Below are 21484 nucleotides of genomic sequence, written 5' to 3'. Positions count from 1 at the left end.
CTTCTGTGAGAAGCAAGGAAGACAGATGCATCTCTAGTGTCAGCCAGAAATGGGGGACACAGTCAGACTAGGTCAGTGTTTCCATATTGCAAAAGTGCAAAAGCCCCACATTGTGGTCTAAATTTGCATGTTCATCTCATTTAACTGTTTACTTTTGAAAAAGGCCCTGGCCGAGCCAGTTCTGGCAAGCATTCTTATATTTGCTTTACATCCTTCTATATATGGTTCTTGATGCCACTTAAAGGGCTAAAACCTAAAATACTCCCAGAGGAGTCTGAGTCACCTCCAACTGTAACTTGTGGCCTCTAATTATTAGCCAGGTACATAGTGTAAGAATAGTTTCTTTAATCAGCCAAGCAAACACTCTACTTTTTTTTTAAATTTATTTTTTATTGTGAAAATACTGTACAGAGGGGTTACAATTACATTGGCAAGATAATGAGTACATTTCTTATCAAGCACTGTACCCTCCTCCTTTGTTTCCCCTTACCATCCCTTCTCAGCCTCCCCCAACACCCTCCCCCCCAATCCTTCCCCCGACCAAAGTTGTAAAGTTTGTTTTCGACATGACAACTTGTACTTCTCATTGTTGCAATGGGTCCAACTGTAGCAAACACTCTACTTTGTGTCTTATTGTGATAGTAGCACAGAGCCAGGGAATTCCTGTTTTTGTGTTTTGTTTTGTTTTTGTTTTTCTAATTCAAAGGCTGATTTCCCAGACTTCTACAAGTATACATTCAGAGAGTGCATGAGGGTTTTTGAAATACTGGTCAGGTCCACGCTAAATACCTTTGGCTTTTTATGGTTTCTTTTGTTGTAAGTCTAATACACAGCCCCAGAATATTAAAAAAATGTTATCGTTATTAACCAGACACTGGTGGCTCATGCCTGTAACCCTAGTTATTCAGGAGGCTGAGATATGAGAATGGAGGTTCAAAGTCAGCCTAAGCAGGAAGGTCCTTGATACTCTTATGAGATGTGGTTCAAGTGGTAGAGTGCCAGCCTTGAGTGAAAAAGCCAAGCAAGAATATAAGTCCTTGAATTCAAACCCTAGTACTGACACACACATAGAAAGTTGTCATAATTTGTGCAGAAAACATTTATTCAGTTGCCCATGTGAATATATAAAATAAGAGAATACTTTTGCAAGATACAACTGAGGTATGGCTGCTCCATGCTTTCCTTTGTGTCCTACAAGTACTTTCTTTCTCCCTCCCTTTTCATGTTTTAGTTTCTAATTTATGGCCAGATATGAGGTGACTGTATTGGTCCATCTTAAAGTCAAACCATGCTTTCTTAGCTTAAATTTATTGAGCATTGGTCACTAATGCCCTCTTTTCTTGCCTCTTAGGTATTGGAATTTCTTTATATTCACTACGGTAGAGAACATCTAAATTTTCAGGAACATGTCAGGAGGGAGGAAGAGACAGATAGAGAGGGGAAGGGCAGAGGTTGGAGGTAGTTATGTTTCTGAATTACATCCAGACGAGAATTAATTTAAAAGTCTTGGAATACCATTTTTAGTTCTTGAGACAATTATAATTTATAATTTAAACTCCTTGACACCAGTGGCATTTTTTACTCTCAGTAAGGAAGCTAAATGGCAAAGCAGTTAAGTGTAGGCTTGGGAGTTTAAGTCAGTTATTAATAGTTGATCCAAGATTATGAGTATTTATGATGGATGGCAGTTCTTGGAATAAATATAAAAGTGATTTACTGTCCAATTTCATGAGTCTCTTCCCAGCACATAGGGCAGAAGAGGATTTCTAATGGTTTAGATGAGAAAACAGTGAGGCTGTGTTTGTTCATCCTTTATTTATTTTATGACAGTACTGAGGCTTGAACTCAGGGCCCTGTGATCTTGCTCAGTTTTTTTGCTCATGGCTGGTGCTCTACTACTTAGCCATGATTATAGGCCTGTTTGTTTGCTCGTCTTTATATTGAAGGTGTGTCTACATGAGGGCACTGTTGGGTGAGAGGCCAGTGTATATCTTAGTCAACTTCAGGAAAGACATTACAGAAAGACTCTGGTTTACCTGTGTTTCAATATCATTTTGACCAACATTTTCCTTTACTGGGAGTTATGTTTTCTTTACTGGAGCATGTTCAAAATAATATTAATATTAATAATATGTATTTATGAATAAATTTTGTTTTGAAATTTTCAAGTAGTAAAATTGCACAGGCTTTACAAAATAAAAGCAGTATTTTAACTTTGTCATCTGACCCATGCTGATAAAAGTACCTTCTTACTATAATTGTCTCACACACAATTGTTGGTACTCTATTGTGATTTTATTCCTAGCAGGGCAGAAAACCACTTCTTGGATATTGGAGATATATAAATATATATAAATGTATGATATATTGGATATTGGATATACTAGTAGAGTTTATTTTTCAGAAGTACCTGTTGTCTCAGTGAATATTAATGTTAATCTCCCAAATCTACCCATGTTTTGTGATATATAAAACCAAGTAGTAAAAATAAGAAAGACATATGATTCTGCCTGAGGAAAAGAAAGAAATCAGTAGATAAGATTTCTCAGACTAATGAATGAGGTTGAAGAAATATGTTTATGCCTATTTTTAGCCTCTAATTTTCAGAGTAGTGTTCTTTTTTAAATTGACAATTCTACCAGATAGGTTGACAGTTATGAAAAACTTTTTAAATTTATTTCTGTTGACTGCCTCTTTTTGACTATATTGGGGGGGGGGAATCCCTTTTTTATTAATAATCTCTCAAGCTGCGTTGGGAATAAGAATTGTTGAAAACCATAGCAGCTTGGTCTTTGTTGATGTGTTTTAAGAACCATATTTCAATAATACCTTGCAGAGGCATCTGCCCCTGCGCCAGTGGGTTTGCTGTTCCTATCTGCCTGTAACTGTCAGAAAAAATGAAAGCCAGAGACCCAAAACATAATATCTCTGAGTGTAAGCATCTCAGGGCTCCTTTGGGGTGGATTTTTCTGGCTTTATTGGCATGCTCACAATTCCAGATTGTTTCTCTTTTGCATTAGTGGTAGGCTTGCTGGGTGGACCAGCATGTTGGATGGATGCTGAGGGTGTGGGATATTGAAGCCTGTTCATACATCGGGACCCACAGCCTGCTCAGGGGTGGTACGGTAGCCTAGAAGCTGTGGGGCCCTCCTTCTTCCAAGACAGAAGCCTGTGCTGACTTTTGGCAACTTTGGACCTTGTACTGTAGGGTTACTTCCCAGGCTAGAAATTTGCATCAAAGGGCCTAAGAAAAATACATCCAAAAATAAACATGAAAGCCAAGACTTCATGCCAGGAACTCCAGCCACACACATCCTGTGGGCTGGTTCCCTTGTCTCTCTCCTCACGGCTCTGATTCTTTTCAACTAAGCGGAAGCCTGTACTGATGACTTGGACCTTATGTCAGCCCCAGGGTCTCTCTCCTCTGGCCTGGAGCTCCTCCATGGAGTGACAAAATGATTCAAATCCAGAAAGGAAGAGAGTTATTAGGAGCTAACTAAAGTTAAAAAAGAAGAAGAAGAAGAAAAGGGGAGGGGGAAAAGAGGAAGTCTTTTCTTCTACCTTTGCCTGCCCAGGCTTTCCTGGAGAGCCGTCAGCATTGTTTCCTGCCCATGGACTGAGAGGCTCGCATTGACACACCAAGCAGGAGTTGCTGGCCATGAAGGTACGTTCTGCTGTGCAGACACAGGTTAGCCATTTACTGGATATCTGAGAACTTGGAGGGACAGAAAAGAAGGGCATATGTTCTATAAGGTTAGAGGGTGTGTGTGTGTGTGTGTGTGTGTGTGTGTGTGTGTGTGTGTGTGTGTGTGTGTGTGTGTGTGTGTGTGTGTGTGTGTGTGTGTGTGTGTGTGTGTGTGTGTGTGTGTGTTTAGTGAAGAATGGGAGAATGGGGAAATATGACATAGCACAGTTTTGCATTTGGTTTGAGAAATTATGTTCAAGAACATCTCTGGCTCTTCTAATTATGTTCCACCAGACCTAAGTATGCACCCTGGCACTGTTATAATTTGATTTCGACTTTGTTTGTGGTGTCTGTGTTGGGGGTGGGGCCAGTGGCGGCTCATTTTTCCACTGATTGTGCAGGATGTTTATTTACCTACATGGTCCTCAGTTTGCTTTGAGGAGATAAATAAGGAGACTTGTTCATAGCTAAACAAAATTACAGTGATCACATCAATATTAAATATATGTGTTATCTAATGATATAGCTGAATGATGTATATTAGATGCAAAGTTGGGGCCAGGAAACAGATTGAGGGTGATGGTATTTTCATCCTCTGGACATTCAGTAGAAATGCTGCCTATTGCTCTCTGATTATATAGAAGCCTTATGTGTTTATGGGAGTTCTATTAAATTACTGATACCTTGAAGTCCAGCTGTTTCCCAGACTGTGATCTCACTGCTTCTCAGAGGATGAGCAGGGGTCTGCGTGGATCAAGGTTTGGCTGGCAGGTGCCAGAAATGCCTAGATGCTTCCTAGTAGGCCCATTGGCAAGGTCTGTAGCCAGGACATTCTCCTTCATTGAGAGTATACAGTGGATACTGAAGCCTTTCAGAGATTGTGTTAACAGAGGATGTGCGAGGTGCATCCTTCTGGGCATCTGCCCACACGCTGCCCAGCATTCTGCCTGCATAGTGACCCTCTTCAATCACTCAGTTAAGGCCCTTGGGCAGTGTGCCTTCTGATAGCTGCTCTACTCTCACTTTTTAATTTTATTTGTTCATTCATTCATTCATTCACTTATTTATTTTTCTGTGCAGGTCCTGGAGCTTGAACTCAGGGCCTGAGCACTGTCCCCGAGCTATTTTGCTCAAGGCTAGCACTCTACCACTTGAGCCACACCTCCACTTCCTTTTTTTTTTTTTTGAAGTTCATTGTAGATAAGAGTCTCATGGACTTTTCTGCAGGGTGGTTTCAAACTGTGATCCTTGGATGTCAGCCTCCTGAGCAGCTAGGATGATAGCGGTGAGTCACTAACACTCAGTTGTTTGACTCACTTCTAAGAAGCTGCTGTTGCACTCAGCAAACACACTTGGCATGTGGAAGGACAAAATCTAATCCATCTTCCTGTGGTTTCAGTGGATGGGGAGAACAGACAGGCATAAACCCAAATATGAGATAAACTGAATATGAGACAAGCTGAAAAATACTCTGAGAAAGATAATGGGCTGAAGGCCACAGAGAAGTGGGTATTTATTCCTATCCAGAGTTTTGTTTCATCCAAATACAATGAGCTGTGGTTCTGAACTCTTGTGTGGCTGACAGGGCCATTTCTCAGCATCTTGAAAGGATGGGAGCCAGCTAACCAAATGATAACTGCAGGCAGTCTTGCCATAGGGGAGGGGCAGGGCTGGTTCCTTGTGGTTGAGTGTCTGTGCTCTCCACATTCTTCTCCTCCAAGGCAGAGCCTCTGGGCAGGCTTGGGAAAAGCTTAGCCTGTCCATAGAGGTGTCATGTGCTGTTTCCAAATGCTTGTTTGTTACTTTTCTTGTTGTTTGCAGTCATGATCTGCAGAAGATCTACGCCAGCACTAGATCCCTCAGGCAAAGGCCATTCTATTCAGGAAAATGTTAAGAACTTGAGACTTCCAGAAGGAACTCATGGGGTGGACTGGATGATACTATGTAGAAAGCTCTTTTTGGTCATGGGATTTTCCTATTTCCGTGGGTCCAAATTCCACTTGAGGTCATCTCCAGGCTGTCATGAGAGGTTAGGGCACCCTGGTGAGTATCTAACACCAAGAAAGAAGCTGCAGGAAATCCGCTTGCTCTCAATGCTGGCCTCTGAGTTCCTGCTGTCTTGTGTCTGATTGGTTTCCCTGACCTCAGGGTTTAGAACTTGTCTAGCCCAAACCAATAAGAGCAAGATAGGCTTCCAAGGCCATTTATGTGGTCAAGTGGTCTGGCCTGAAATGTCAGTCTATTCCTGGTTTATCCCAGGGCTGGCTAGGTGACTTTGTGCAGAGGCTGCCCGCTTCCTCTGCCACCTCATTGTCAAACAGTTACCTTTACTTACATCCTGCTGTGTTGACTGTAGGAGTCAATGCCCATTGATTACTGACTGGCATTGAAAAGTTTTGTGTGCCCTCCCCTTTTGGATAGTAAATGAAGGAAAGCAAAGCCATCAACTAGGGGAGCAGAAAGAATCAAATATAGGGCAATGATTCATATTATATCAAAGTGTATTATTTGTAAGGGAAGAACTTTTTGATATCTTTCATCATTTATAACAGTAGTTCTTAAAACTAGTTCCATTTTAGAATTACCTGAGGAGCTTAATTTTTTTTTCCCCCATGTCTTCGTACCACCTACTCGGACCAGTGGATTATAAATCTCAAGAAAATGGGGCCTGGCCATCTGTGACTTCTTAAAGTGCTCCCAGTGGATGTACTGGGGAGCCAGGCTGAGACCTTGCCTTAGAGCAGCTCCCTCTGTGATTGAACCTTATTGCTCCAGTGTCTTACTCTGGGGTGTTTGTTCCTTACTAGTGTGGGTTCTGTTTTCTAGGATAATTTTTTTCTGTGTCCATACACACATCCTACTTTCAGACTGGGGTTCTGCCAGTTTTAAACAATTCTACTAGACAAAGCCTTGGGAATTATCCAAGGCTTTATCAATCAGAGGCTGCCTGTGTTTTATAGTAATTCAAAGTATGAGAGTAAGGTGTGAGGGCATCCAGATTCCACTGTCCTTTCTGCATACATTCTCTTAGCTGTCAGAGCAATGGTGTATTCTTTGCCAGGTAGATGGTGGAAATTCCACTGTCCTCTTGAACAATGAGAATGAGAGCAAATGAAAGCCGGATAAACTGGGACCTGCCTGGTGGTCCATGCCTGTAATCCCAGCTACTTGAGAGACCAGGAGGACATTCCTGATCTTGATTTTTTTTTCAGCTTTGTATCTTCAAGGGAATTACAATCTCTCTAAACCATTTTCTTCTTTTGTAAAATGAGAGCCAAAGTAATCCTGCCACAACTGGTTGGATTGTTGGAAGAAGAAGGGATCTAATCATCAATCCCTTAGCCTTGAGGAAGTGGACAGATGAAGAGACAGAGCAGGGTTTCTAATGTACCTTGCCATCTTAAACACCGAGTATGGCCATCACCATTACAAGGGTAGAAGGAGTAAGAGGTTGCGAATGCAGAATATCCAAATTGTTTACCCAGCATTGGAAACTTTCTAAATTTGGTCCCTTTCCAATCAGCTTGCCTCTATCAACTGACACGTACATTTAAAAAAAAATCAACCAAACATATCATCATGTAAGCAGAGTACCCTCTACATGCCATGAACTGTTCTAGCCACTGAGGAAGCAGAAATGAACAACTTGTGGCCCTTAGAAGCTCACCATCTAATAAAGATAAACGTGAAAATAAATGTAAAGATAGAAGGATGACTGAGCCACAAGAGAGGCCAGAGACAGGAGGAAGAGAGTATGTGCCAGGAGAATCAGCCTGGACCGTCGCCATTTCAGGGCCCAGAAGAGCATCATTGACAGGTCAAGGCTGCTGGATACAGGCAGATCACTCATAGCTTCTGGTGGACCATGTCTTCCCACTGAGGAGGGGTAATAGTAGCCCTGGCAGTATGCAGGACAGGCCCTTCTCATCTCTAAGTTCTTAATGGAGGCAGGGCGGGAAGGGGGGAGGCAGGGGGGACTCAAAGCCAGCCTTCCTGCCTCCCTTCCTCCCTGCCTCCCTGCCTCCCTGCCTTCCTGCCTCCCTTCCTCCCTTCCTCCCTTCCTTCCTTCCTTCCTTCCTTCCTTCCTTCCTTCCTTCCTTCCTTCCTTCCTTCCTTCCTTCCTTCCTTCCTTCCTTCCTTCCTTCCTTCCTTCCGAGACAGGTCTCATTATGTAGCCCTGGTTGGCCTAGAACTCATTTTAGATTTCATGGATGCTAGGATTACAGGTAATATCACTGTGCCTGGCGGCCTCTGGCCTTTTGTGACAATGGAACAGGGGTTCCATAATCTTCTATTTTCTTCTTGCTGTCTCCCCAGCCATTTCGGAGACTATACCTGTTAGTTCTCAGTGTAAATCATGAAACTAGTTCACAGATTTGGCTTTTTTTTTTTTTTTTTGTCGGTATGAGGCTTGAACTCAGGGCCTGTATACTGTTCCCTGAGCTTTTTTGCTCACCTTACTACTTGAGCCACAGCTCCATTTCTGGTTTTCTGGTGGTTAATTGAAGATAAGAGTCTCACAGACTTTCCTGCCTGGTCTGGCTTTGAACTGTGATCCTCAGATCTCAGCCTCCTGAGTAGCTAGGGTTACAGGTGTGAGCCACCAGCACTGGGCCCAAGCCCAGAAGTTTTAAGTAAGAGAACTGAAGGTAAAATTCTTGGTGAAGCATCATCTGGCAGGCCCCTATATCAGGAAGGCAGGCTGCTGTGCCTCTCTGGCCTCTTTACCTACCCCAAGACCTATCCTCCTAAAAGCTGTTTTCTCTGACAACATATTCTTTAGATCAGATCCTAGCACCAGCCATTAGCCCATGGCAGCCCATTCTCACTTGTGTTACCACTTGGAGGTTTGTTTGTAGAAGCAGATCTGTTGGAAGGAACGTTTGGAATGGGGAAGAACTTCCTCTAGACAAAGGATTCACATGATCAGAAGTCACTATGAAAGAAGGTTGCTATGAAACCTGAGATCTGATGGATAAATGAGGATCTGGAAGCTCAACTTGGCCATTGCAAAGATTCCAGCAAAATAAAGGGACCTCTAAAGCAATCAATCTGGAAGCTAGGAGAGAACCTGTGGCAAGAGGAGACATAAGGCTTCAAATCTGATGCAAAGAGAATTGTAGTGTTTTCAGATATACCTGAGATCCATCTGTTTTCTCCTGGATTTGGAGGCCTGCGGTCTTCATTTTGATGCCTCCTGCAGTTAGAGCTCTGTTGACGTTGGTAGGGCAGGAGTTCACCTGGGTTCTTGGTCATAGAAGGCATAAACACTCCACATCATTTGTTTTCACCTGTGCACTCCCAGTATGTGTAGGAGTCTTTCTTGATCCCATGAAGAAGGAAGGTGAGCAAACATCCCCTGGAGGGACTATGACATGAACTGTCTCAAGGCCAGATCTGGTTAGATTGTAGTGATCATTTGAACTTTGCTGTTGCTTGGTCTCTGTATGAGAAAAATAGAAGAAAAAACTAATGATAATAGAGGGATTGAATTAACTGCCACCAAGTGCCAGAAGCCAGTCTTGTCTTTTTCATATATTAGCTCTTGAATAGAAGTTATTGCGGATTTACACTGAAGAATAGAGTTTAATATCCAGGATCCAGTGACAGATATTTTAGGAATGAAATAAGCTTTTGGCGTGTTTAGGAAATATTGAAGATTATACTCAAATGTTGAGGTCTTTCCCATTAGAAGTAAAATAACTCAGACTTCAGCCCTTGGAAGGCAGGTTTATATGCGGCGAATTAGGAAAGAAGACTAATTCACAGCAGGCATTTTTAATCTGGGACTCAGACTCTGGAGAGTTCATAGACATTATTTAACATTTGACTTGTGTGTGTGTGTGTGTGTGTGTGTGTGTGTGTGTGTGTGTCTGTGTGTCTGTGTGTCTGTGTGTCTGTGTGTGTATGCATATTTTTCTAAAAGGAGGCCAATAGCATTTATTTTAATCTAATAGAGGTCTGGTTACGAGATAATTATTCATCTCCAAAGTTGAAAAATCATCCTTTGTAGAATCAAAAGGATACAGGTGAGCTGGTGGCTCATGTCTGCAATCCTCACTACTCAGGAGGCTGAGATCTAAGGATCATGGCTCAAATCCAACCCCGGCAGGAAAGTCTGTGAGACTCTTAACTCCAATTAATGACTCCAAAACTAGAAGAGGAGCTGTAGCTCAAAGTGGTAGCTAGCCTTGAGTAAAAAGCTCAGGGGCAATGCCCAGTCTCTGAATATAAGTTCCTTGATGACAAAAATAAAACAAAGTAAAACAAATAAATGAAAGGATATAGGCCAGACTAGATACTCTAGTCTCGGGAAAAACACTGAAAATTCACTCTTGACTTTACACATTCTTATACACTTGTGATTGAGGGAGTAGAAATAGAAAAATAATTGTTATCATGTGTTCATATTGCTTTCTGAGGAAAGAACTCTTCCAGAGAACATTAGGGAAAAAAATATGAAGTGCTAAAATCAAAACAAATGCTTTCCTAGGTTCCAGTGGCTCAAGCCTGTAATCCTAGCTACTCAGGAGGCTGAGATCTGAGGATCATGATTCAAAGCCAGCCTAGGCAGGAAACTCTGTGAGATGCTTATCTCCAATAAATCACCAGAAAACCGGAAATGGCACTGTGGCTCAACTGGTAGAGTACTAGCCTTGAGCTGAAGAGCTGAGGGACAGCACCCAGGCCCAGAGTTCAAGCTCCATGATCGACAAAAAACCAAACCAAAACAAAATAAATGCTTTGTAATTTAAGGAGATCCTACAATTGCCTTATTTATTTTTATTATATTTTTGTTATCTTTAAGTAGTTGTACAAAGGAGTTATCCTTCAACAAGTCAATTGACAGTCCAATGCATCTTGATCACCCCTTCCATGATTTCCCCCCATCTCTCCCAACTCTACCCTTCCCCTCATTTTTCCTAGTTTCAGAGGCTATGCAGTGAATATCAGAACTGCATTCTCCTCTCCTCTCCTCTTTCATTTGACCTCCCACCTCTTGACCTCTTCCCATAACTTTCAAGTGCCTGTTTCACGGTATTCATTTTGTTGGACTGTGAGTTCATTTTTTCTAAGGAATTATACTATTTGAATTCTCCTCTGCAAATACCATACTTCACTTAATACATTTGCATACAAATCCATATGTGTTTACTTGTGTATTTATAAATTAGATCTAATTCATCCACAAATGAGAGAAACATGTGTTCTTTATCTCTCTGGGCCTGACTTCACTTAATGTATTCCTCCTCCCCCCTTCCCACTGCCCCGACCCCAGCTCCATCTATTTCCTTGTGAACAATGTAAAATCATTCTTTCGAATGGATGAGCAAAATTCCATTGTGTATTTATACCACATTTTATTGATCTGTTTGTCCATTGAGGGGCATGTGGGCTGTTTCCATACCTTGACTATGGTTGTGCAAGTGGCTTTACTGTCTCCTGATTTGTAATCTTTTGGGGAAAGCCCAAGAGTGGTATTTCTGGATCACAGGGTAGTTCTATGATTAGTTTCTTGCAGAATCTCCAAATTGCTTTCCAGAATGGTTGAACAATAGTTTGTCTTCTTGATAATGGTCATTCTAACTGGGATAAGATGAAATCTCAGTGTTTATTTATTTATTCATAAAGTCCAGATGTCCTGGATCTCATGGTCCTCCTGCCTCAGTCTCTCAAGTGCTGGGAAAACAGAGGTATACCACATCTGACCACAAAGCTAATTTTAATATAAATACTTTTAATTTATGGATTGGCTGACTTCATTTGGACATTTTGTACCTAATTCCAGAATGGCTAAGAGGTTTGCTCTGAGGTGTGGTTTTGATGTACCTTCCCTCTGTACCCCTTCCCTGCCCCACACAAAACTGTCCACGTTTAATAAGGCCACTATGGTTAAGTGGACAACTTCAGAGGATGGTACTTTTAACAATTAAAAATAACATAGCCTATCATGCAAAGTAAGAATTCTCACATTGAAGTGATCATTTAACCTATTGAAATTAAATGTGTGCACTTGGTACAAAATTCCAAGTGTACAACTGGGTATGCAGTGGGAAGTATGTTTTTCAGCCACCACTTCCCCTGGCTAGAAGCAGCCTGAGGTTACTGGCTTCTGTCCAGTATTTATGCTGATGATTCTCTATGATTGTCTATTGGGTGAATTCCAAAACTTACACTTGACTCTTCTCAACTTCTTGGGAAGGAAAACAAATTTAAAAAATTAAACTAACATTTTGAGTCATTAACTTCACACAAATTGTCTCTACCTGCAGGGTTTTCATTTACTTGCCCCTTTTGGCTTATTGTTTTACTATGCTCTAACATTATACCCACATTCTACCATGTTTTAAATCCTAGAACATTACTGCAAAATGATCGCTTCCAATAGAAACATTTGAACCAAGCCTATAAAAATCATTGTGCAATAATTAATTTTAATGTGTACTTTTCAAGAACAAATGGTAAGTAATATTTAAAGAAGTACATGTAAAATGACTCTATTTACTCTTATTAGAGATGTGATCAGTTTAGCTGTGGGAGATCATATTGACACTGTGTTAGTAAATGAGATGTGAGAGATCTTTCTGGCATTAATTTCTGAGACATTCTTTGTAAATAACCAGTACAGGTCACCTGTATTTCCTGAGGGATGTACATGTCCCAAGAAGGCAGGCAGCCCTTATGGTGTAGATGACCTTGTATCCATGGCTCTCAAGAGAATAAATTTGCTGACAATGCAGCTGACATGAGTTGAGTTCATTAAATTGAGATTGGGTTTTTAAATCTGGCATATTCTTCTTGTTTAATTTCATTGTGCTGACTGTGGTTCCAGTGCTATAAATCAGGAAGAACAAACGACCACGAAAGGAAAGGAGAGCAGGAATAATAGGATGCAATATTCCTTTGTTTGTTCAAAATGTTTCTTCATTGGGGCTGTTATTTTTTAGAAACAGTTCTAAAACAGACTTGGGCTAAGAGATAAGACAAAGGGGTGATGGGTAAGGTAAAAGAAACATATCTTTTAACATACACAAGTAGGATATGTGTACAAAATGCAAATATTACAGACATATCCAGGGACATGATTTGTAGGACTGTGCACAGTGAATGTATGGGAGTGTTTTCTTCCTGTATATGGTAATGTTTTATATCCCTGGAGTAAAATAAAGTGTTTTTAATGGCACTAAAATATAAAGCTGCTTCTTTCCCTCTGCATTCCCTAAGCTCATCACTTTGTTGTTTATTTGCTATTTAGTGTTATTCTAAGGAAAGGGAAAAAATCAAAAATTTAAATTATTAGCATAAATTTGCTATTTACCTTGCTGTAGTTCAATGCCAGTTTTAAATGCAAATATAAGAACATTTAACTTGTATGCAGAATCCCTGAAATTACCTATTTATATTTCTCAGCTTGTACATGCATATGTATTTTATTCTTATCAGGACAGAGTAGAAGCTGTGCACAAAACTGATTGAACTGCTTATATTTTACTTCCTTTTTTTTTTTTTTTTTTTTTTGTCGGTCGTGGGGCCTGAACTCTGGGCCTGGGCACTGTCCTTCAGCTCTTCAGCTCAAGGCTAGCACTCTACCACTTGAGCCACAGTGCCACTTCCGGCTTTTTCTGCTTATGTAGTGCTGAGGAATCGAACCCAGGGCCTCATGCATGTAAGGCAAGCACTCTTATCACTAAGCTACCTTCCCAGCCCCTGTATTTCACTTCTTGAAGCACACATATTCTCCCAGCACTTTATCTCCAGCTTGCTAATGGGTAGGGACTAGAAGATAAAAAAAAACCCTCTGGGTTGCCCCATCTCTTTTCCTTTATGACATTATTTCCAACATAAGTGGGTGGCTAATGCATGGAAGTAATGTGATAAGAGAGAATGTGATAGAGTTCCTTGGCCAATATCATTGCACTATTTCGGTACTCAGAGCAAATTCAAGTTAGAACAGAAAAGAGGCCTCCAAGGCTGGCTGCAGCTGGAATTACTCACCAGAGAGTTATAGAATGCTTACCTTTTGTTTGCTTGTGAGTGCACTGGAATCCTGGGCTCCTGGGGTGGTATAAACAGTAGGTGGGGAATAGAACACAAAGAATTCTAGAGATACACGTGTGTATCTTCCCTTCTATGCATGATCCAACACACTACTGGACTGGATTTGCACAATACAAGCTCAAAAATAAGATTAGGAAGGATCTCAAAGTGGTGACAGCAGAGCAGTAGCCAGATTCATGGACCTTGGAAGAGATGCAGGAAACAGTACAACTGCACAAGTTGCATGCCTCTGCAACCCACCCTGAGCACAGAAATGCATGAAATGAGATGTGAGTTTTTTCCTTGCCTTCCCTACTTGCTTCCTATCTCCTCTCCCCAGAGGAAATTAGTTTCATAATTTTTCTACTGACATTCCAGGTTCTTAAGAGGGATACAGATGCAAATTTATAGATAGATATATCTTTTCCAACTTTTTGTCCCAGATCTATTTTGTGATCAAGTATTTAAAGCTGGAGAAACATTTCCTGGTTTACATTATGATTTTCTTCTTCCAAATATTTTGTTCATTAATTTCCATCGCTTCTAACCTCTTTCCGATAAGGCCTATCCCAATTTTACCTTGCTAAGCATCTTTCTACTACAGCAAAACTTTTTGGAAGTTATCTTATTGTCTGTTATTTCTTTTGGAAATTATTTTATTGTTTTCATTTAAGTTATTTTTATCCTTTTGCAGCTGGGGCAGTGCCACTTCAGGAAGCTAATCCCAAATGAGTTGGTTGCTGGATCTGTTGGCTGCAAAATGTTCCCAGCAAGAATTTATCTTTATCTGCTTGAGAGCAGCTAAAAAGAATGTGCGTTTTTGAATTATATCACATGCTGTTTTTCTTGGCTAAATCAATGGCTTGCCAGTTTAGTACATTGGCTTCTCATTCTTGCTCCAGATCAGATTGTTTAGTGGGTTTGTCTTGTGGGATTGAAATGAAAGAACCCAGGTCATAGAGATGAAGTAATTCCAGTTTCGTGCCTAGATCTTGTCATTCCTAGGTGTTCAGTGCACTGAATCTTGGATGGTTCTAGAAAATTGGAGTAGAATCATGTATGGAAGATATCAGAGGCAGCTTCAAAAACCCTCCGGGTACGTAGACCGAGAGGAGGAGCTAAGATTAAGTGAACTTATAAAGTTAAAAAATTTGATTTGATGGGGCTGGGAAGGTGGCTCAGTGGTAGAGCGCTTGCCTTGCATGCATGAGGCCCTGGGTTCAATTCCTCAGCACCACATAAGCAAAAAGAAAAAAGCCGGAAGTGGCGCTGTGGCTCAAGTGGTAGAGTGCTAGCCTTGAGCTGAAGAGCTGAGGGACAGCGCCCAGGCCCAGAGTTCAGGCCCCACAACTGGACCCCCCCCCCCCAATTTTTTTTTTTTAATTTGGAAGGACTGGGTATGGTGGTACATACCTGTAATCCCAGCAATTTGGGAAACTTCAATAGGATTGTGGTCTGATTACCAGCCCAGTGTAGCCCTTGACTGAGCAATAACTAGAGCAAAATAATTAGGGCATGACTCAAGTGGTAAGAGTGTTTGCCTAGTATGTACAAGACCCTAAGTTCAGATCCTAATACCACAAGACTTGAAATTAAACTTGATTGGTGATTAACGCTACTGTGGTGGTAAAGGAGCTGGTGAGCTGCAAAGCAGAGCCAGGGCCCCTCATTGAGTGTGAGGCTCTGTCCCAGATTAGTTTGTGATAAAGGGAAACTGCCTTTCTTGAAATGTCAAAACATATTTTTTTTTGGAAGAAATGTTTTTAAATTGCCTTTTTTGTCTACTTTTTTTCCTTAAATAAAACATTAAATTTGTTTTTCCTGCAAAAGAGTAATCTGTGTCAGCTTTATGAACTTGTGCACATATACCGTACGTCACTGTCATGTGAAGCTTCTGAGCTGGGAAGAGTTTGTGGCCCACAGTATTGGGGTACCAGCACATCACAGGATTCTCCAGATTTCCTGTTTGTCCCTTGCTGCAGGTTTCCAGCTCTTGCTTTTCTCTGAAGTCGATATTCCTGCCCCAGGAACCTCCCCAACTTCTTCCTCTGGTGCTTTTTCTTTGCTCATAACCTGGGGAGCTAACATAGCCAGGGACTTTTGTAGCCTGGCATCTGAGTAAGTAAATAGACCCTAAGGAAGTCAGTCTTGTATGCTCAAGGCAGGATCATTTGTAGATTCTTGAGGTATAAAACATTTATTTTGGTGGCTCAAGAGACTTATTTGCAGCTCTTAATTTCATATGGATCAATTTGGGGATGTGTTTGGGTGGCCTCTGGATTACTGCTCTGCTGTTGGAGTGATTTAAAAATCTTTGTAAGACTAGCCGGGCCACACCTGGAATCCTAGTAGCTCAGGAGGCTGAGATCTGAGGACCTCAGTTCAAAGCCAGCCCAGGCAGGATAGTCTGTGAGATCCTTATCGCCAATAAACCACTCAGAAAACCAGAAGTTACACAGTGGCTCAAGTGATAGAGCGCTAGCCTTGAGCTGAAGAGCTGAGGGACAGCGCCAGGCCCAGAGTTCAAGCCCCACAACTGACCAAAAAAAAAAAAATCTTTGTAAGACTAGTATTTCTAAATTGTTCACCAAGCTGCAAGCATATCCTATCACATATAAGTTCCTTAGTAAATAGAGTGTTTCATGGTGGAAAACATGCCCTCAGTGGTGGATGGATTTGGTTCTAAGAGTTTATTCCTTCCTGGCTTTGTGGTACCTGACTGGAAGCTCTCACTGTGAAATGAAAAAGTATAACATAGTTTTCATAGTGGTTGTAGAACGCCTGAGTATCAAGCATGTAATTTCATTACATGGTAGTAATTTTAGATATGTTACTTGACATTAATTTAGATATATTTTCTAAATGCAAATCATTAGAATTCATTCTGAATATTTGCAATAATAAAATTTCCTAACTTTGTCAATATGCAACAAAATGTACAATTATAAGGTGCCAAATTATACAAATTTCATTTATTTATGTCGTGTCAGTTGTATGGCTTCAACTCAGGTCCTCATTCTTTGTTCTTCATGGTGGGTGCTCTGCTACTAGAGCCACACCTCTGATTTATTCTCTGCTGATTAGTTGGAGATAAGAGTCTCTTGAATTTATCAGCCTAGGCTGGCTTTGAATTATGATATTCAGATCTCAGCCTCCTGAGTAGGTAGGATTACAAATGTGAGCTACTAACTCTGGGCTAAAATATACGATTTTTTAATTATCCATTTCTAATTCAGAAGTCAAATTGTTTATGGCAGTGAAAGGCTAAGATCATGAGAATACCGGGGCTAGGGGTGTGTGTGTCTTTCATTCCTCACAGTGGTGGGAAACGTCCAGTCCATGAACCTTATATGAACCTTGAAATCAAGCCCTTGATACATAATGGTCCAAATAAGAACGCTTCTTGTCTGCCACTTGTAGACTGTTCACAGCCTTCTGCCTGAATTGCTAATGTTGTATGGACCACAAGTGATGTTAGTAATACCCAAATGGCCCTTGGCAGAAAAAAAGATTTCCTGCTCTACAAGGTTCAAGATTGGACCTCAGGATGGTGACTGAAAAGAGCATGAGATGGAGCATCACTCTTCCAAACTCTTCCCAACTTTCCCCTCAACTTTGAACGGTATTTCTGGCCACTCCAGGTCTGAAAAAAAGTGGCAGATGAGGGGACTCCTGACTCACTGAAATGCAAGCATACCTTCACTTCAGAAAAGACTTGGTATCGAGGCAAGCTTATGTTTTTTAAATGCAAATTGAAAAAAATTAAAAAGCAGGTAATCTTGGCAGCAAAGATCTTTACAGTAGCTCCCTTTGTGTGCCAAATATGTGCAAAAACACCCAAGCTGCCTATTCTCATCTACACCAATGACTGTCATTTTTGAAGTAACAGAATACACTGAGGCGGGGTCTTAGGTCTCGGTGCTTGTAGCCTCCAGGTTTGTGCTTTGAGGCCTGTGATGTCATGGAACAGGCATTTGGTTATAGTGAATGGTATCTTCCAGGTCAGGCACTGGAGTAAACTCACAGCCTGATCTTCCTTTCTGAGATGTGAGCAAACATGCTATTTGGGTGTTGCCGGGTGGCTGGTAATAATAACACGGCTTGGGTAAGAAGGGTATTGTCCTGAGGCGTGGTGTCCTTTTGACTTCCTCCCTCCAATGGAGTGCTTCCTGCTTTCCAGCTGAGTGATGACTCACGTGAAAAGACTTGAGGATATGACACAGGGGACCAGTCAGGCCACACTTATTTGGATGGCATGAGTGACAAAACTGCTTTGGGCACAATTCCCATCCAGGTAAAAAACCAGGCCTGGAAACATGGCTACCATCTTCCACCCAGTCATTTAGTTAGTGTTTACCAGGCCTGTCATAGCAGAGCTGAGCATTCTGATGATTATTTGTTTCTAGTTATCTCTGGCAATTGGGCACCAGTCCAGTTTTAGTTTCTTCAGATTGAGAGATTCATAAAGTGTTTGGTACATGCCTGGGAAAAGCCAAAATATATGGAGTAATGGCCTATGGCCACAGTGCAGTTCTTCCAGAAGACTCCCTAGGGTATGTAAATAAGGATGACACAGATTGTGTTTTAAATTGTTTGTGAGTTTTTTGTTTGTTCAGTGGTAGTCATTGGACTTGAACTCAGGGCCTGGGCATTGTCTCTGAGCTTTTGTGCTCAAAGCTAGACCTCTATCACTTGAGCCATGGTTTCACTTCTATCTTTTTGGTGGTTAATTGGAAATAAGAGTCTCATAGACTGTCCTGCCCAGACTGGCTTCGAACTTGATCCTCAGAGCTCAGCTTCCTGAGTAGCTAGGCTTATAGGCAGGGGCCACTGGTGCCCAGCTAAATTGTGTTCTTATAGAGCATGAACAATAGCCTTTATTACATGTCATGACCCATGTTAGAAGTGTGTGTACATATAATTTGGCTGAATCCTAACTATGACCTTACAAGGTAATAATAAACATTAAAATAGCTGTATGCTATCTATGCTTGCTGTGGGCTTGCCATCTCATTTAGTCCATCTAACAACCCTAGCCAGTAGGGATTATAACCCCATTTTATAAGAGCACAGAGAGTGAAGAAATTGAACTTGCTCAAAGTTTTACAAGTAGTAAAGTGAAGGAGTTAGGATTTAAATTAGACCTGCTTTACTTCAAAAGCCATGACTGGTCACATGCTTTCTTGCCTGCTGGCCTATGACCAAACAGTACTGGCAAGAAGCCAGGCAAACAACCTGTAAACAAGTAAACAAAAAATATTAATTTCATCCTTTTTAAAATGGAATATATATGAGAAAAAAACTTAAATTCATGTGGGGAGCAATCGCCCAAATAGGAAGTCATGTTCCTTTCTAACAAACAGGACCAAATTGCAATGGTAACATTAAGTTAATTTCAACAGACATGAAGTGTCTCCTGTGTTGACACTCATTCTCATATAAGACCCTGAGGTGAACCTCAAGGTACTTAAGAAAAAAACAGTCTCTTATAGAAGGAGTCTGCTATGTCTATTTGAGTTTCTCATGTAATTACCTATTATTATTTATTTATGTTTACAAGAAATGACCATCCAGGTTCTTCCTCCTGATTTTTCAGAATATGAAAGATGTTTATTTCTCTGTTCATATTATATGAAAGATTGTCCTCCTCAAAAGTGTCTTCCCAAGACAGATGTGATGATGTACACCTACAAACCCATCAGTTAAAGAGACTCAGGCAGAGGATCATGACTTCAAAGCCCACCTGGGTTATAGAATGAGTTTCAGGCCAGCCTAGCAAGATCCCATCTTAAAATCATTTTCAACCTTTAACCAGTTCCTGAGGAGATGAAGGTCATATAATACTGGACCATCTTACCAAGATGATCAGCCAGCCTAGAATGCACTGGGAAACCAGGGTAAAAGATATTCCGGTGCTTCTCACCTTTGTTTTCCCTATAATTGGTTTTTATTCTAAAGGATGACTTAAGGAAAATAAAGATATTACATGAGCCATAGTTAGTGTATTTATGACCAAAGGAGAAGAAGCTAGAGACAACTTTGTCTAAGGAAATCTCATAGTAGTATGAATTAAGAACTTAAATGTTTTAAGTATACTGGTGATAAGTCTGATGGTTAAATCTTTATTTTATTTATTGTTTAACCAGATAGATATATGTGGTTAAAAATTGTTGTAGTTTCTCTTGGTTTGGAGATGATTCTAGAAGACTTTATATATAGATCTAAAAGAATACAATTTGAAGGTATTTTCTACCCTAAATGTTTTCTATGCCCTTGGCCTTTAGTGACATATGTATACATTGATCTAAACAATAGTTGTTTATATACACCAAACACAGAGTACTAAGGGAAGTAACCAAGAAAAACTGCATGATATATGTATTGAAGAACCCCAAGCCCATTTACTCATACCTTGCTATTATTTTTCTTTAGAGGGACAGATTAATTTAGTTACAGTTTCAAAATGCGGACAGTAAATAAGATTATCTCCGTGTGGGCCCCTGGTCTTCATGCCCTGAGCAGAGAACAGTATCTTTTTGGTATGGATCTCTTTTTTATTATTATTATCTTCAAGTAGTTGTACACGGGAGTTTCAAGTTAACATGTCAGTTTATGTGTACAATGCATCGTGATCAATGTCACCCCTTTTCATAATTTTCCCTTATTACTTCCAACCCCTTTGTACTATTAATGAAAGAAATAGATTATGGATGCTAATTCTGGTGAGGTAGGAGAGAGTACTCAGCTTCTTTATCACCATCCTGGGCTTTTATTAATTCATGGAATATTTAGTAGAGGCCTGCCTTCATGCAAATATGATACAAAAGCAAAGGGCATCATGTCTAAGGAGCTGCCTGATTTCAAGAGGTAAGTTGTGTACAAATGAAAGGTTGAGCATAAACGTAAAGATTTAAAAATCCTGGCATTGAGGGGAAAGTGAATAGATTAAAAAATAAATAATCACTGTCTTATTTTTCATCCTCTTGACTGGGGGAATCCTGTAGTCTCTAATATTTTGCCCTGAAATGATCCCCATTTCATCTCTGGTATTCATCCTTTACAAATTTTACTTTCTCCATTGAAATCTTTGAGCAGTCAGATCATCCTTGGGTCCAAATGACTTATTATATGGCTTCACTTCTAAGAAGCATCTATATTTGTTGTTTTTTGTTTGTTTTTATTGCTGTATTCATATGAAAGCTGGTTCTAGAGTTCAGCTACATACCTATCTTTTTTGGTGTGCCAAGCCTGGGGCTTAAACTCAGGGCCTAGGCACTGTCCCTGAAGTTCTTTTGCTATCACATGAACCACAGCTCTACTTCTGGCTTTTTTGGTAGTTTATTGGAGACATGGATCACACAGACTTTCCTGCCCAGCCTTGTTTCCAACTATGATTCTCAGATCTCAGCCTTCTGAGTAGCTAAGATTACAGGAGTGAGCCACCAGTGCCAAATTCTACTTAACTAATCATTAAAGAAAGACTTGGCTCTAAGGAGGAATGCAGCTCTATTAAGTGATCATGTAGTTTTAGAAGGTAAAGGAATAAATGGACATCCACTTAATAGGACCAATCAGGCAAATCACTTTGGTTATCAATGTTTGCACTAGAACACTTACACAACTCCTATCTTACTCACTTGTTCTGGGCCTTTCTCTTACTTTTTGGTACCTTGACCACTTCCCTTCTAGAATTATGTGCAGTGTTAGGTGAACTATTCAGTAAAGGTCAAGTCTTAGAAGACTGAATGCAAAGTTTACAAC

At 40.6% G+C, this 21484-nt stretch overlaps 1 protein-coding gene across 3 annotated transcripts in view; it reads left to right on the top strand.

Annotated features, from left to right (window-relative positions):
• The window catches only part of Rapgef4 (Rap guanine nucleotide exchange factor 4), a 306154-nt gene that overhangs the window by 71586 nt on the left and 213084 nt on the right, over positions 1–21484 (top strand). Inside the window, exon 1 of one of the 3 annotated variants that reach the window (XM_070020805.1) lies at positions 3395–3664. The exons of the other annotated variants lie outside the window; for them this stretch is intronic. Coding sequence (XP_069876906.1) covers positions 3659–3664 — 6 coding nt within the window. The 5' untranslated portion in view covers positions 3395–3658. Of the gene's footprint in view, positions 1–3394; positions 3665–21484 lie in introns of those variants that run through there. 3 annotated transcript variants of the gene reach the window in all.

This window comes from Dipodomys merriami, unplaced genomic scaffold (assembly GCF_024711535.1).
Source record: "Dipodomys merriami isolate MVZ:Mamm:240054 unplaced genomic scaffold, mDipMer1.0.p SCAF_1, whole genome shotgun sequence".
Lineage (NCBI taxonomy): Eukaryota > Metazoa > Chordata > Mammalia > Rodentia > Heteromyidae > Dipodomys > Dipodomys merriami.
Note: the sequence above shows the minus strand (reverse complement) of the source record. Positions and strands in the feature narration are given on the sequence as shown.